This window comes from Tachypleus tridentatus, chromosome 13 (assembly GCF_004210375.1).
Source record: "Tachypleus tridentatus isolate NWPU-2018 chromosome 13, ASM421037v1, whole genome shotgun sequence".
NCBI lineage: Eukaryota > Metazoa > Arthropoda > Merostomata > Xiphosura > Limulidae > Tachypleus > Tachypleus tridentatus.
In genome coordinates, this window is record NC_134837.1 from 137,833,988 (window position 1) to 137,848,702 (window position 14,715).

At 28.8% G+C, this 14,715-nt stretch overlaps 1 protein-coding gene across 4 annotated transcripts in view; it reads right to left on the reverse strand.

The window, feature by feature from the left end:
* Window positions 1-842: 842 nt before the first annotated feature.
* The window catches only part of SrpRbeta (signal recognition particle receptor beta), a 42,030-nt gene continuing 28,157 nt past the window's right edge, over window positions 843-14,715 (reverse strand). For all 4 annotated transcript variants that reach the window (XM_076480948.1, XM_076480951.1, XM_076480949.1 and 1 more), the window contains 3 exons: window positions 13,151-13,227; window positions 11,238-11,292; window positions 843-2,642 (listed from right to left, as the gene is read on the reverse strand). In XM_076480948.1, coding sequence (XP_076337063.1) covers window positions 2,432-2,642; window positions 11,238-11,292; window positions 13,151-13,227 — 343 coding nt within the window. In that variant the 3' untranslated portion in view covers window positions 843-2,431. The remainder of the gene's footprint in view (window positions 2,643-11,237; window positions 11,293-13,150; window positions 13,228-14,715) is intronic.

A 14,715-nucleotide genomic window follows, 5' to 3' on the forward strand; every position in this document is an offset into this window, starting at 1 on the left:
GACGAAAGTACGTTTGTAAACAAGGAGACATTAATAAAATCTTAAATAGGTCAAGAGATAGAGCTACGAAATAAGATAAATTGTCTTAAAAAAAAAACAAAATATAGTCAATTCTATGAGCCTCTATGTCGCAGCTAAAAATTACCAAAGTTAGGACGAAAGAATGAGCCACACAAAATTGTCACATCTACATGTCCAAGTCTTATTCTTTACACTATAAATATCTATTAAAACGAAGCAAAAATTACACGAAACGGAAAGCTTTATGAATTTAATCTACAAAAACAGCTAAGTCACATAAGACATAATGTTAAAATGGCTAAGTTAAATAATACTTAATTGGACCAAATTTCATCCTTTATTTTTCATTCATGCTACTCGTTCTTACCGATACGAATTGCAGAGAAAATGAAAATAACAGATTTACAGAATGCCATACTAACCATTTAACAGCCTCCGCAAACCCATCTGTAAAAACAGTTTCCTTTCAGAAACATGCTGTCAATGTACGTAAAGCCAGAACCACTTAACCCTGAAGTAAACGATTTATTCATACCCTTTCAATCCCGATGGGATCCACGTATTGTAAAATATTGAACAATTTTACGGTTTTGCTTGTCAGAACACTCAACGTAAAAAAGTGGGAAAAACATTTGAGAAAAAAATTATCGCTTATTCTTTATCTTAAATAAAGAGTTAAATCCAATATAGTTATCCAGATTAAATGCAATATTCACTGAAATTTTACAGTTTAGAGAAAGTCTGCAATACGATTAGTCAATTGTCAATTCTTAAGGGCCTATAATTATATATTTGAACAAGTCGAAACACAATAAAACATATTACAGAACAAATGTACTTTTATTTATTATTATTATTATACAAAAAAACAGGAATGGGAAATTTGGCGAAATATTATTAATAAAAAATTACGACATAAAGAACCATACCATACTGTGAAGAAATTTAGTTTTACAAGCTAACTAGATGTATTGAGAAAGCTGCTTTTTAAGCATCCAGTGATGATAAATAGTAAAGAAACGAAAAACACAAAACAAGTAAAAAATAATAATTTAAGCTTATTAAAAAAAATCGTTATTGTTACCGACAAGTATCCAGATTGTTGTTCTAAACGGAAACAAGTTTTTAAAAAGAAAAAAATTCCACATCAAAGAAGACAAAAGTTCAAAAACACTTGGTGTTCACGATTTCAGTAAAAATTAAAAAAAAATGTATAGTCATATACGAAAATATTCCCAAAATTGAGTTTTGTTTTGTTTGTTTTCAAATTAAATACAAGGATCCACAAAAAGCTATCTGTGCTCTATCCACCATGGATAACGATACTCGGTTTCTAGCGTTGTGAGTCAGTAGACATATCGCTGTGCTACTGGAAGGTCTCCAGAATTGGGAGTTATATTAATAGAAGGATTCATAACTTCTTCCAAAATTACTGTCTCTTCCTGATAGGGAAAAACCTAATATGTAATGTTTTCTCAGTTTTATAACGTCTGACAGTATTCGTTCTGTTCATTACCTTCCTCAGATGTCTAGAGGAAAGATAAAACACTTGCACTTGTCAAACAGCTCAGCCTGTTACCAAATTGTAAAACATATGAGGAAAAAAAACACTTAAGGAGTTTAAGTCATTGGTTACATAACAGTAAATAATAAAATAGTACAAATTCACAAAAATTCTATCATATTCGATTGTTTTAAAATACAGCTACATATGTCACTTTTAATTGGCATGACAAATGTAAAACAAGCTCACATGAAAAAATTATTTAATTACTATGTGTTCAAAAACTCACAAAGGGCTTTCTTTAACTATATTCCAGTTCACTCAAAAATTTAAAATGCAAATACTGTACTTTTCTCTTCATTTTTGTTTTTTACTCTTATTTTGGATTTCTTTATTTCTCATCACTTTTTCAATAACACTTAAATTCTTATATATCATATGATTATGACATCAGAAAAAGTTTTACAAATTTTGAAAATGTCAAGATAAGTATTAAATAAAAATTATCTTGTACTTTTGAGTTTCAAATTAGATTTTTACTGCAAAATGGCTTGGTTCATAAACAACATAATTATCTATAGAGTAGTAAGTAATGAAACTGAACCATCCAGATTACACAGTTAATAGAAAAAGACAGCACTTTTCATACATTGAAAATTTGCATGTCCCTTTTACGCAGATGCTACATTTAATCTTTCTCAGCCTTTTACAGGATCTTTATATTCAAGTGAATAATTCTAGTTCAAATTATGCAAATGAAAAAATAGATATAGTAAACTTTTGACAGAAAGTAAAGCTCAAATAGGACTTTACTGGAAAATAAAACAAGCATTCAGGATTTGATTTAATTAGCTCACAATAAAATTATCTTTATTGAAAGTTTATAGAAAGCAATACAATGATGAGTTAAGCAATTTTATAAAGCCATTCTGAAACAGCTTTAACAGAGATTTCATTATTTTCCAATTCCCTAGCAATGCTTTCTGTAAACTCTACAATTACTGGTTTAAGGTCAGAAAATTGGAAGTCTTTGCCTCGCTGTCCCAGATAAGTGTTGTTGTTTCCAGTATCATCTATAGAATCTAGCCTTGCATTCTTTGTGACCCTTAACATGTTTCTGGAAGAATAAAAAACATACAATAAATATATTTCTTACAAAAGTTTCTGTTGCATACTCTGTTTAACATAATGTTCATACTAACATTTGTCAAGATCCATGTGATAGTTATACAGATATACATGTTTATTTGACAATGTTTCAAACACACTGTATGTGTGTGAATTTTTTCTTTGAATGTTGAGACAACTACAATGATGTTTTTTTACTGCTGCTTCTCACAGTTTGATGTAAACCTTTACCCCTTTACAAACTGAGAGGTACTTCCCAGAGAACTGAACACATAACAAGGAGTTCAAAGTCCCACACTCTATTGCCAGGTTAACAGGTAATCTCATGATTCACAGAGGCTGAACCATACAAATTATGCTCCTCAACTATCCCAAATTACACTTATAACTATCTTAAGGTAGGTCTGTGCTCTAAAACATCTTGTAACAAATCAGGTACCCATGACACCTGAACAAGTGCAACTTGTTTGGTCCTGTTAACTTGGGAGGAGGAATGTAAACATGACAACCCATGGGATTTCCAAAGGAAATTAGAAACACAAAATGTAATACCAGTTTCAGGGTTAACAGCCCTAAAAATCTACTAACAGATTCCAATAATGCTTGGAGTGCCTTTTGAGGATATTTTAGCCTTCCTACATAGGAAAGCAATGTCATATAGCTAAGGAACTTCCCTGGGCTACCTTGAGTCCACCTGCCAAGTTTGGTCCTGTCAGCTCCAAAACTTTAGGATGAGTTAGATGGACATACAAACATACAAGTCTACAAGATGAATTAATACATAATATGGTGAATACGTACACTTAAGGTACTCAAATCCAAATATCATGTTAAAGCAGCTTTTTCATGTAATACTAAAACAAAAATTTCATGTTGTACAAATATTTTACCCATAAGGTACCAAACCTAAGTAATTTTGTAGCAGCTTTTATTCAGTTTGTTTGTTTGTTTTGAATTTCGCACAAAGCTACTCGAGGGCTAACTGTGCTAGCCGTCCCTAATTTTGCAGTGTAAGACTAGAGGGAAGGCAGCTAGTCATCACCACCCACCGCCAACTCTTGGGCTACTCTTTTACCAACGAATAGTGGGATTGACCGTAACATTATACGCCCCCATGGCTGGGAGGGCAAGCATGTTTGGCGCGACTCGGGCGCGAACCCGCGACCCTCAGATTACGAAGCGCACGCCTTAATGCGCTAGGCCATGCCAGGCCCTACTTTTATTCAGAGTATTTACAAAAAATAAAAGTTAATTGTGGCCAAGAATGTTCATTCAGTCACTAATAATCTTACAGTTTATTTTAAGGGCAAAGCCATTGGGTTATCTCCTGTGTCTACTGCAGGGAATCATGCAACAGATTTTTATCATTGCAAGTACATAAAGTTACAGATGATCCACCAGGAGGATATAATTTTATTGATTGTATATTGAGCAGTATTTTTCATTTCTGTAAAAAATCTACATATAGTTAATGCTGGAAAAGACACAGTCACTAATGTGAACAATCTATTATTCCATACTATCAGAAGTGCTGCCATTCTAGTGGTTGTTTGTACTACTAATTACTAACTGTAGTATTCATACCTCATTGAGAAAAAAATAGAGAAAGTGAATATTTCCCTAAAAAATGATTTTTTTTGGAAAGTACTGTGTAAGAAGTGTTTAGATTGTGATCTTTAGTCATTTACAACTTACTACATCAAAATGATTGAACATACAGTTAAAATTTCATAAAATGTACTAAAATATGTTGTAATGTTTTTATATAAGTGGTACCAGTTATTAAAAAAATAATAATTTTTGAAGAACTTCAGTTTTTCAGTACTATATTTAAAAATTACATCAATAAAGATATAATCAAAGCCAACTTACAATCCTAATGAAAGTTGTGTTCTTGTTGTGAGGAGATTATTTTTATTTAAAATAGCATCCTATTATAAAGAAATGGTTGTTGTATATACCACAGTTATTTTCCTACAAAATTTTGTTTGTGGTGCCATTCAATAAACAGTGCAGAAGTTTTGATTACATACATAGATATTGACACACATTACATCCATTATAGTAAGAAAACTGCAGTTTTCTCACTTTATGAAAAGTGCAAGGAACAACCTAACCAGTATCTAAAACACTTAGTGTAATGAAACAGAAACATTAAAGAACAAAATTAAAATGGTGTTTTTTTTTAATACATTACAGTATTAATCTCTCTACAATCATTTCTAGATTACTCTTTACTACTATCAGTTATACAAAATGAATTCTCCTGTTTCTCAAATAAAATTATATTTTACTAGACTATTTATTGCATACTAGAATTAGTACTCATTTATACCAACCAACTTTGATATCTTTTTGCTATGAAACTATTTTACTCATTTATATCTAGAGTAAACACCATGGATCATCTTTAAAAGATGCAATATCAGTTTTACACTGAAATACTTTAGTTTTTTAATTAAAATTGTTAATGTAAATGTAATTAATTAATTTTTGTCAAATTTTAGTTTTATATATATATTGTTTCACGCTACACAATAATTATAAAAATGTGAAATCTGAAAATTGGGTTTCAGCATTATAAGCGTTTAGACTTACAAATGAATCACTGGGGGGCAATAGCAAAAACAGGTGAGAATGTTTTCTTTTTAATAAGCATCTCTGTATATTTAATGTACAAATTATATGGGTAGTAATATCTAAGAATAAGGATATTATCAAAGTATTATAATTCTTAAAATTACTTTCATTCAATACAGTAGTATTAGTTAAACAAAAGATGTATCATGCATGACATTAAAAATGATGAAAAAATCTGAAAATGATTAGAGTCATTCTTTAATTATAGCTGTACTGATATGCTAAATATGTATTACCACTGAATTTTGATACAACTTTTAGCCTACTATTCTGGTTTTATTATCAATGTAGCCTATGAAATAACTGATACTAATAATGGTTTCCTTATAGAGACTTTGTGTTTCTATGTTTCTCTCCAACAACAACTATATGCCACTCCACCATTCTTTATGGAGTAATTATTTGAAAACTTGATGTTGCATGCAAACAGTATATGCTAGTTTGTAAACTGAAAATAAAGAAAAAAGGAAAATATGAAAATATTAAAATTGACATAATTTTTGAAATAATACATTTTAAATGTTCTTTCATTTTTGTACAATAATTTTGTGCAAATTTTTTTTTTTCTCAATGCAGAAACTAGCATGTCAGTTACTGGCCCATGATGTCAGGACATTCTGAATGAAATACAATACAAGATAAAAAAAAAAACACTCAAGATTTAAACAATATAGTACTAATAATAGTTGGGAGATAATATTAAAAAAGTTACAAATTTGATTAAGAAAAGATGTAAAACACAAATACAGAGATGGGTCAACTTTTAAAAACCAAAAAATAAATGAAGAAAAAAAGTATAAAATTATAAAAATCTTAAAAAAGAATTACATGCTCATTGTATGCATGCAATAACACTTATGAAGCATTTCAATTAATGATTAAGATAAGCTTATAGATTAGCACTTCTATAAACTGATCATTCCTATGAGCATTTTTGAGTAATTACCCTCTGATAAGTCCCTTCAATCACTAAAGAACTAGAATAAAAAAGAAATAATGTGCAGTGAAAAACATATTATGCTGAATAGTTAATTCAAGTACACAATAACAACTTTTACAATAAAAAGTTATTTTAATAATAACAACATTTATACTCATAGCACAGATACTATGGGTTGAAACATTGTAAAAATTAAAACAAGATCTTTCCTACCACAAAAGTAGCTTATTGTATTGTTTTGGTATTAATGTGATATGCAGGACTATTTTTAACTTCTATAGAGATATATAAATCTGCAAAACGTTTGGTGATTTAAATTTTGCCCTGTGGCAGAAATGTGTTCAAAAAGTTTCTAATATTGCTTTCGTAGATGTCTTCTATGCCTATAGGTATATGTGTGTTAAATGAAGCATCTAGGTTGAATAGGTTAGCAGTGGAATATCCTTTTGTAGCTAATGACCACAACAACTGGAAGTACCAGAAAACCTATGCTCTAACAGAACAAAAGTCACAAGGTGATGCTATCTATTTGACAAAGAAAAGTGAATTTACATTGTAGATTCAAGTGCACTTTTTTAGATCAGTTTTCCATTAGTCACACTATGGAAAGGACCTGCTTTATTTTCAAAGGTCACTATAGTTATTCCGTGAATACCAATTCTGAGAGAAAGAAAATAACAAAAATAAACACAATCTAGTAGAGAACTGTTTGTCAAAAATGGATACACACACTGGATTTTTCTTTAATTGTAAAAATAAATATTGTGTTCACTTGTTTATAATTTGACCAGCTTTATTATTTTCACATTAGAGAAAAGTCAGTTCCATTATCTTTCTCACAGAAGCCCTCAGAAAATCTTTAGCAAACTCTGCTGTTATTGCAATAGGGAAACCATTTTCATCCATAAATACCACATTAACAAACAGATCAGCTTTTGATAACTTTTTTAACCATTATCTGTTTTAAAACTTTTTACAAATTGTTCATGTTACTTTTGTATTTTGTTTCAAAGTATAATACAAACATGTTTGAATAATCTGACTTTAATGGCTAAATTAAATAAAATCCAAACTGAAGTTTAAAAGACAAATGGACAACAATCTATGAAAAATAATTTTAAAAAATATTATAGAAAATACATATACAGAAAATACAGAAAATAAATACAACAATCTATACCACAACTTCAATTTTGCAAATAAAATTTAAGTCCAATTAGAAACTTTAACATCACTAAGCATTTAGTGTAGAAGTATTTAAGATTTAATATTTTAAGCCCAATTCTTAATTTTCACAATTTTTTTTATTTACATATAATCATTTACTTCAGAATATTTGTTCAAACTCAATATTTCCAGCAATACTGTTGCTGTGTTTGATGCTGTAATTTGGTCAATTGCATATTGGTTATCATATCACTTCATAAGAACATGTATTGGTATCATAGTCTTGTTTTGACTGTATCAGTACAGCCTTAATTTTGACAACTTTTAACATTATTGGAATATTACAAATTTACAGAATTTTTCCTCTGATAAAGACGCTTCATGTCAAAAAATATTCACCATGTATCACTGTTATACAGAAGTTCTAACAGAGTGGAATAAATTAAAGTTACACTTGTTATACTGCATGTAACAGTTAGTTAAGTTCTTTCCATGTCTTAAAGATACAAATAAATTAACTTTGGTTTCTTGTGGTACAAACAAATGAAAATGTTCTTACATTTCTGCTAGATGAAATGTCATTCCATCCAAGATTAACCCTAATTCTTAGTTGGTACCCATTTTACAGCTTGGTGGGCTGAAGCAAGTTTTGAATAAAGCATTTTGCTCATAGAAACAATGGCCAAGAAAGATTTCTTGCAACATTTCTGTTTTCAATTCAAAGCACTAAACACTAGACCATGCATTTGTATGCTATTGCACACCTTAGAAAACAAAATATGACTATTTGACCAAAGAGGAGGATCTAATCTTGATTTCTAAAAAAGTTGCTTAAAAACACATACAAAACATGCATGTGTTAGTGAGTATGATTTAATTGAAACAATAATAAAAAATAAACACATTTTAAAGTTTAGTGATATTGAATTATTATAATGTACTGTCACATTTAATATATATGATTATATATTTCATTAATGTTGTTCCAAACTTAAACAGGACTAATTTTGAAACTTGACAATAAGATGGTTAACTGGAACAATTTTCTGCAAGATTGTAGAAACATTCATGAAAATGTGAACTATACTATTACATCACAAGCAACCTGACAAAACTCAACACATGAAGAAATATTGGTAGACCAAAACTCTACATAAAATGAAATTCTGATAATATAAACACTTGCTCTCAGGTCACATAAAACTATTTCACATCCCAAGTACAAAACATCATTTCAATCTAAATATTTACAAGTAAGCTTACACTGACCAACATATAAGAAAGCTTAAAATATAATTACAAAAATATTGATTTCATGCAGAACCTTGCAAAAAACTGTCAGAAGAATAAACAAATGTTTCTAAACATTTCTAAATTCCTGCTCTACTGGTTGTTAATTTTCTCCAAAGATAGAATAAAGGATACTGTTCTTAGTTACATTTGCTTATAAAATTTCAAAACCTTGAAATAACATCTTCAAGTCTTGAGTAATGTATAAGAGTTCATGTTATACCTCCAACTAAAAGTTCAAGAATTTTAATCAGTTTAACTTTTTATCACTAGGTATCCTTTACTACCCAACAGCAAGATTTAGTGTCTTACATTCAAAATTTTATTAAACTACCTTTTCTTTAAGTTATACTAATGAGAATAGCATAAAATCTTAGATAATAACCCATACTTTATACAAGTTTTAACTTCCTAATTCTACAAAGAAATGTTAAAAAAATACCGAATTTCCCCCTAGTATGACACTCTTGAGATATTTTCTTTAGGTATTTTTTCTATTTTTTCCCACCACCCCTTGCAAGAGTAAGAATTAAAAAAAAATATTCACTATAGGACTATCATTGCTCAGACAAACCATAATTTATATAGCCTTCAGTTTTGTTTGATTATAGTTATCAATAGAAAACCAGATGCTTCCTATCACACTTACCTTTCACATACTCTTTCAGGATATGTTAACAGGTCTCTCTTACATTTAATTATATATTACCTATAACCAATAGAAACTCAAGGTTTTCATCTATCAAATGATGTTTTGCATAATGTTGTGTTCTGAACAGATAAAAGTCAGTTTCACTCAAAGTACAAGCAACATTCCACTGAAAAACTTAATGACTAATTTCAATGAATTTTAAGTCAGAGAGCCTGAAAAGTTGTGATAGTTAGGGAAAATTGTTTACTTTTTACATATTATTAATCTATATTCTTTAGTACATTATTTAACTAAATAAAAACTATTTAATGTATTGCTACCAATAATATAAAAAAGTAGATTCAAATGTCCTCAATAATTGATGACAAAAAATTGGGTAAGTACTTTATTTCTTTTTTCTTCATGTTTATACTTTATTTGTTATTGTAAAAGGAACTGAAATGTAAAAATATGGATCTTTTTGAGTAAGTTAAAATTAGAGAAGCTAAAATAATTATGATATATAATAAAAATGTTTCATGTGGCACACACCCAAGTAGCACATGGGTGATGTAATTTAATAGCATAAAATGAGCTGCACATGCCCTGAATGATTTACAGCTTATAATGCTACAGAGTTATTAGACATGGTTTAAATGGAATAAAACAAAATTTAATTGTAAATAGATGTATAACATTATGAGCTTATAGCTACTTAAGATAAACAAATGCTGTGTTAAGTTACTACCTGGTCATTCTAGAAAGAGAGAAAATGGACAATTTAGATTTATTTCAGTTTTTATTTTCTGGTGGTTATGAGGTTAGTCAAATTGACTGATCTCATTTTGAATTAGAGTAGAGAAAATAACAGGTCAAATATAAAATTTTTCTGAAAAAAAAATTGAAATATATTCAGGAGGTTTAAAGGATTAAGCAAAGATAATTTAAGAATTTTGAGATGAGGAAAAGTATTTTTAATCCTAACAAGAAAATTACTTTGCACACAGACCATTCAAAACAAATAATCAATATATTTATGGACAATTATTTTAGTTTACTAAAAACACTTCACTAAAAATATGTTTTGTGTACATGAAAGACTTATGTTAACTGAAAGACTGCCAAATTTTGTGAAGATATATATTATATTGAAAGTTAGAAGCATTAAATCAATAAAGACTTTAAACAAGTACAAAGAGGTCACATGTTCAGTGAAACAAACAGATTCCATGTTGAAAGTTAATCAGGAAAAAAGAACTGTAAAAAATATTTAAGAAAATTTATTGTATAATTTAATACAACCATTTGTCTACAGAAATATGCAAAATTTAAAAGAGTTTCTTTGAGAAAAAGATCTATTACTGATTTTGGGTTAACAAGAGTTTGAAATAGTTGTTGGAAAAAGGGTAGTTTTTGGGTTAATAAGAACCAACACATGACCAAGCAAGCAAAACATGTTGAAAAGACCAGTGCTCCAACATTCTATGTTAGTGCAAGGCAAAAACAGTGCTAAGAAATCTAAGATTTAATGCTTTTGACAACAAGGAGAGGAACATAATGTTCTAGCATCTGATAAATGATTAAGAGAATCCAGACTGTTGTGCTTTCTTCTTTTTTTTTTATTGTGAAGAGTTACTATTTTCAAAAACCTGCAGAACCTTTAATGATTCAATCTATTGTATATATGACAACAAATATAAAATAAGTTAGTTTCTATGAAATAAAAATATAACTGGAACTGGACAGCTTAGGCCAAAACGTTGTTCTCTGTTTATCAATAAGAGTGTTAATACCCACAGCCATTCTGAGATACATTTTTAAGTTGGTTCCTCATCATCAAGAATTACTGAACAGCTACTTGTGCAAGTTACATGTTAAATATTGACTATAATACTAAATAAGGTACAAATGCTTACATTTCCTTCTCCAACTGGGACTGGATTACTTTGCTAGACTTTGCCATAGTTTCATCTGTAAAACAACAAAACTTTTTATGAAGCCCAATATCAGTGATCATTATAATCTATTATAAAAACATATGAAATGTACTGAAATAAACAAAATCAGACCACCCCTATTATGGTATTTTAAAATTTACCAAATTAATCATTTATGTAGACTTATTAAACTACAAAACAATGACTCAAGACATTCTTTTCAATCACAGATAATGCTGCTAAGATAACCAAAAGGGCAAAAAGAAAATAGAGATGATGGAATCTACCTTTTGTAAGAAAACTGCTTTAACTGTTTTGTGATGAGCCATGGGTCAAAGGCCTGTCATTACACTCATTGACTTGCATTCAAAATTTTTTTGAAGTACTATTTCACAAATTAATGTCAATAAGTTTGGAATCAAATTGTGGATAGTAATTCATACTTTGATATTTATATATAAGTTAATTCCTTAACTTAAAAGTAAATATCAAAAGAACACAATTAAATATAGATTTTAGTGAGCCACTTGGTATACTAAATGATGCACCATTTAAAATTAGATTTGTAATGTCAAAATACTATGTCTTTAGTTTTGTACAAATTAACTCAAACTACTATTAACAAGCTATAATATAAAATAAAAACCTCATATTTTTATTTGGCTAAGATGTAGCTTAAGTACTAAATCAAACACAGTGGCCCCATTCACCTCTTTCCATTTTTGAAAATAGTTCCTCATACACACTTACTTTAATATATGATGTTAATAACCATTCAACATCTTAGAATGTCCCCCTCATGGTTTTCTCAGCCATTTTAATCTGTGAAAAGGCTAATACATTCTTCCAAACCAAAATTTCAAGGGAGTAGGTTGTATCTTTAGTCTGTTCAAAGTTTCATATTTTGTAAAAATCAAAATATATCTTAGTTACTAAGTTTAATAAATAATAGAGGAATTCTATGGTATCAGTATAGTTATTTAAGATTTTTTTAGTTATTCACATGTATATATATATAACCTAAAAAGAATTTTTGTTTGATATCCTCCATGCACAAAATTTTAAAAGGCTTAGTAATCTACATCCAGCAGCAACTGAGTAGAAAGGTCATAGCAAGAAGAGATAACTGTTTGCTTTACTTCTCAATTTATTGTCCTATATTTTAAGCCCATCATGAAAGTATCAATTTTTAGAGATGCTAAGCTAATTTGTTACATTTCTTTTCATATGTAAATTTGTACTTTCAGGTGTAGTCTTTGACTATGTTTTAGCTTAGTTCACATTCATTTACAACTTGCATATAAAAATATGGAACCAAGTTTTATTAACACTTAAAAGAGTTTAATGTATTTTCTCTTGTAAGTTTGTGTGTGTGTGTGTGTGCATATGCATGAGTGTGTTTAAACTATAAGTCAAATAATAAATTACATTTATTATACTGGCATCTCTTTATGACTAACATGCTTACTGTAATTTGATAAAAATATTTAACACAAACAGAAATATGTACATTTTTATGCATGTTGATGTTCAACCACTCAAATGACCATATTCACATTCTGATGATGGTGTTTCAAACAAGTGCAGCCAATTGACCTTATTTTTGCAATAAAAAATAACTGCAATTTAAATGATGTATTACTTTTAATAATTAAATATGACAATATGTATATACATACGAGCAAATCAGTTAATCAATGACATAATTTACTTACTCTAATGATCATGTAAAACACTGACTGTCTGAAGATTATGAGTTGACATTTACTTAAAATTGAGTTGACATTTAATTTCTCCCAAATAATTACATATACTTGTTAATTTATTATAAGTCTTTAATAATCATGCATATAGATTGACATACTTTACTTGTGTAGAAACCAACATCTTACCTTGCTTATTGCAAATGATCAGAAAAGGAGGACAATTATATGACACCACAGAATCACCTAAAATAGTGTACAACAACCTGCAGAAAACAAGTAACAAAAATAAAATTTACCTCTTAATATATTACACTTTTGAAATGAATCAGATAGAGAAAATACTAAGCTAACACGTAGCTGCTTTAAATGGATTACTTCTCACTTAGTCTTTAGCTATATCCCAGAGAAGTTTGTCAATTAATCAGAACAAAATAAATACATTTGACTTATGATTGAATTGATTATCATAAAATTAATAACTAAATGGAATTAGTGTTTCCAATTATTCCACATATTGTCACTGTATTTGTAAATGGTTAAGCACAAAGTGATGTAATAGGTGTGAGAGAGGGGTGTCTTGTGATTTCAGAGTCTCAGGTTTGATTGTCACTGCCAATTAACTTTTTGTACTGTATTTGTTACTACAAAGCTACTAAGGCTATCTGCCACCACTATTAATTTTGAACTGCTGCCCAGAGAGAAGATAACTGAATGACACCACAAATTACCAACTCTTAATTAATCCTTTTGTGAGAGGTCACAGGTCAAAGGCCATGTCATCATGTTTGTTGACTTGCATTTAAAATTTTATTGAATTACTATTTTATAAATTTATGTCAGGAAGTTTGGAATCCAGTTGTATATTATAATTCAAACTTTATTATACACGAGTTAATTTCTTTCTTTTGAAAGTAAATATTAAGAGAAGACATCCAAATATAGATGTTAGTGAGTAACACGGTATGTTGAATGCAGCACTGCTTAAAATTAGATGTTTATGATGTTAAAATACTATTCTACAGTTTCATACAAATCAGGATTTCAAATTACTAATATTATAAAGCAAGAATATAAAATTAGCACCTTTTGTCTTTTGGTAAGATATGGCTTATGTAATGAATCACACAAAATCACTTTGTAGGATTTGTAAAACACTAGATAGTCCACTAGTGTTTTAATGGACTAGTATTTTGTAAAATACAGTCACATTTCAATTATTATACATTATTATTACTATTTACAAACAAGTTCTTAAACTTATTTTTCTTAAAACACAGAACAGTAAAAAAAAAGTAAAACAAACAATTATATACACTTACTCCAATGTATATGACACATGAATAACCAATCAACAGCTTGGAATATTCTTAGACAAGGGTTTCCCTTTAATCTTTGAAAATACTACAAAGTTCTTTCTTTAGTCTGATCACAGTTTCATATTTTTTAAATCTAAATACATCTTAGTTAATAAACTGAATAAATTATAGTGGAATTCTGTTGTATAAATGTAATTATTCATAATTGTTTAGTTGTTCAACTATACATATAAAACCCTTATAATAAATATGTACTCCTGTGAAATTTTAAAATGCTTAGCAACCTATGTCCAGCAGCAACCGAGCACAAAGGTCATAGTGAGAAGAGAATTGTTTGCTTTAATTCTTAAATGATTGTTCTACATTAAAAAATTAATAAGTTAAATAATTTTGTTTTAAATAGTAATAATCTACATGTATATATATATATATATA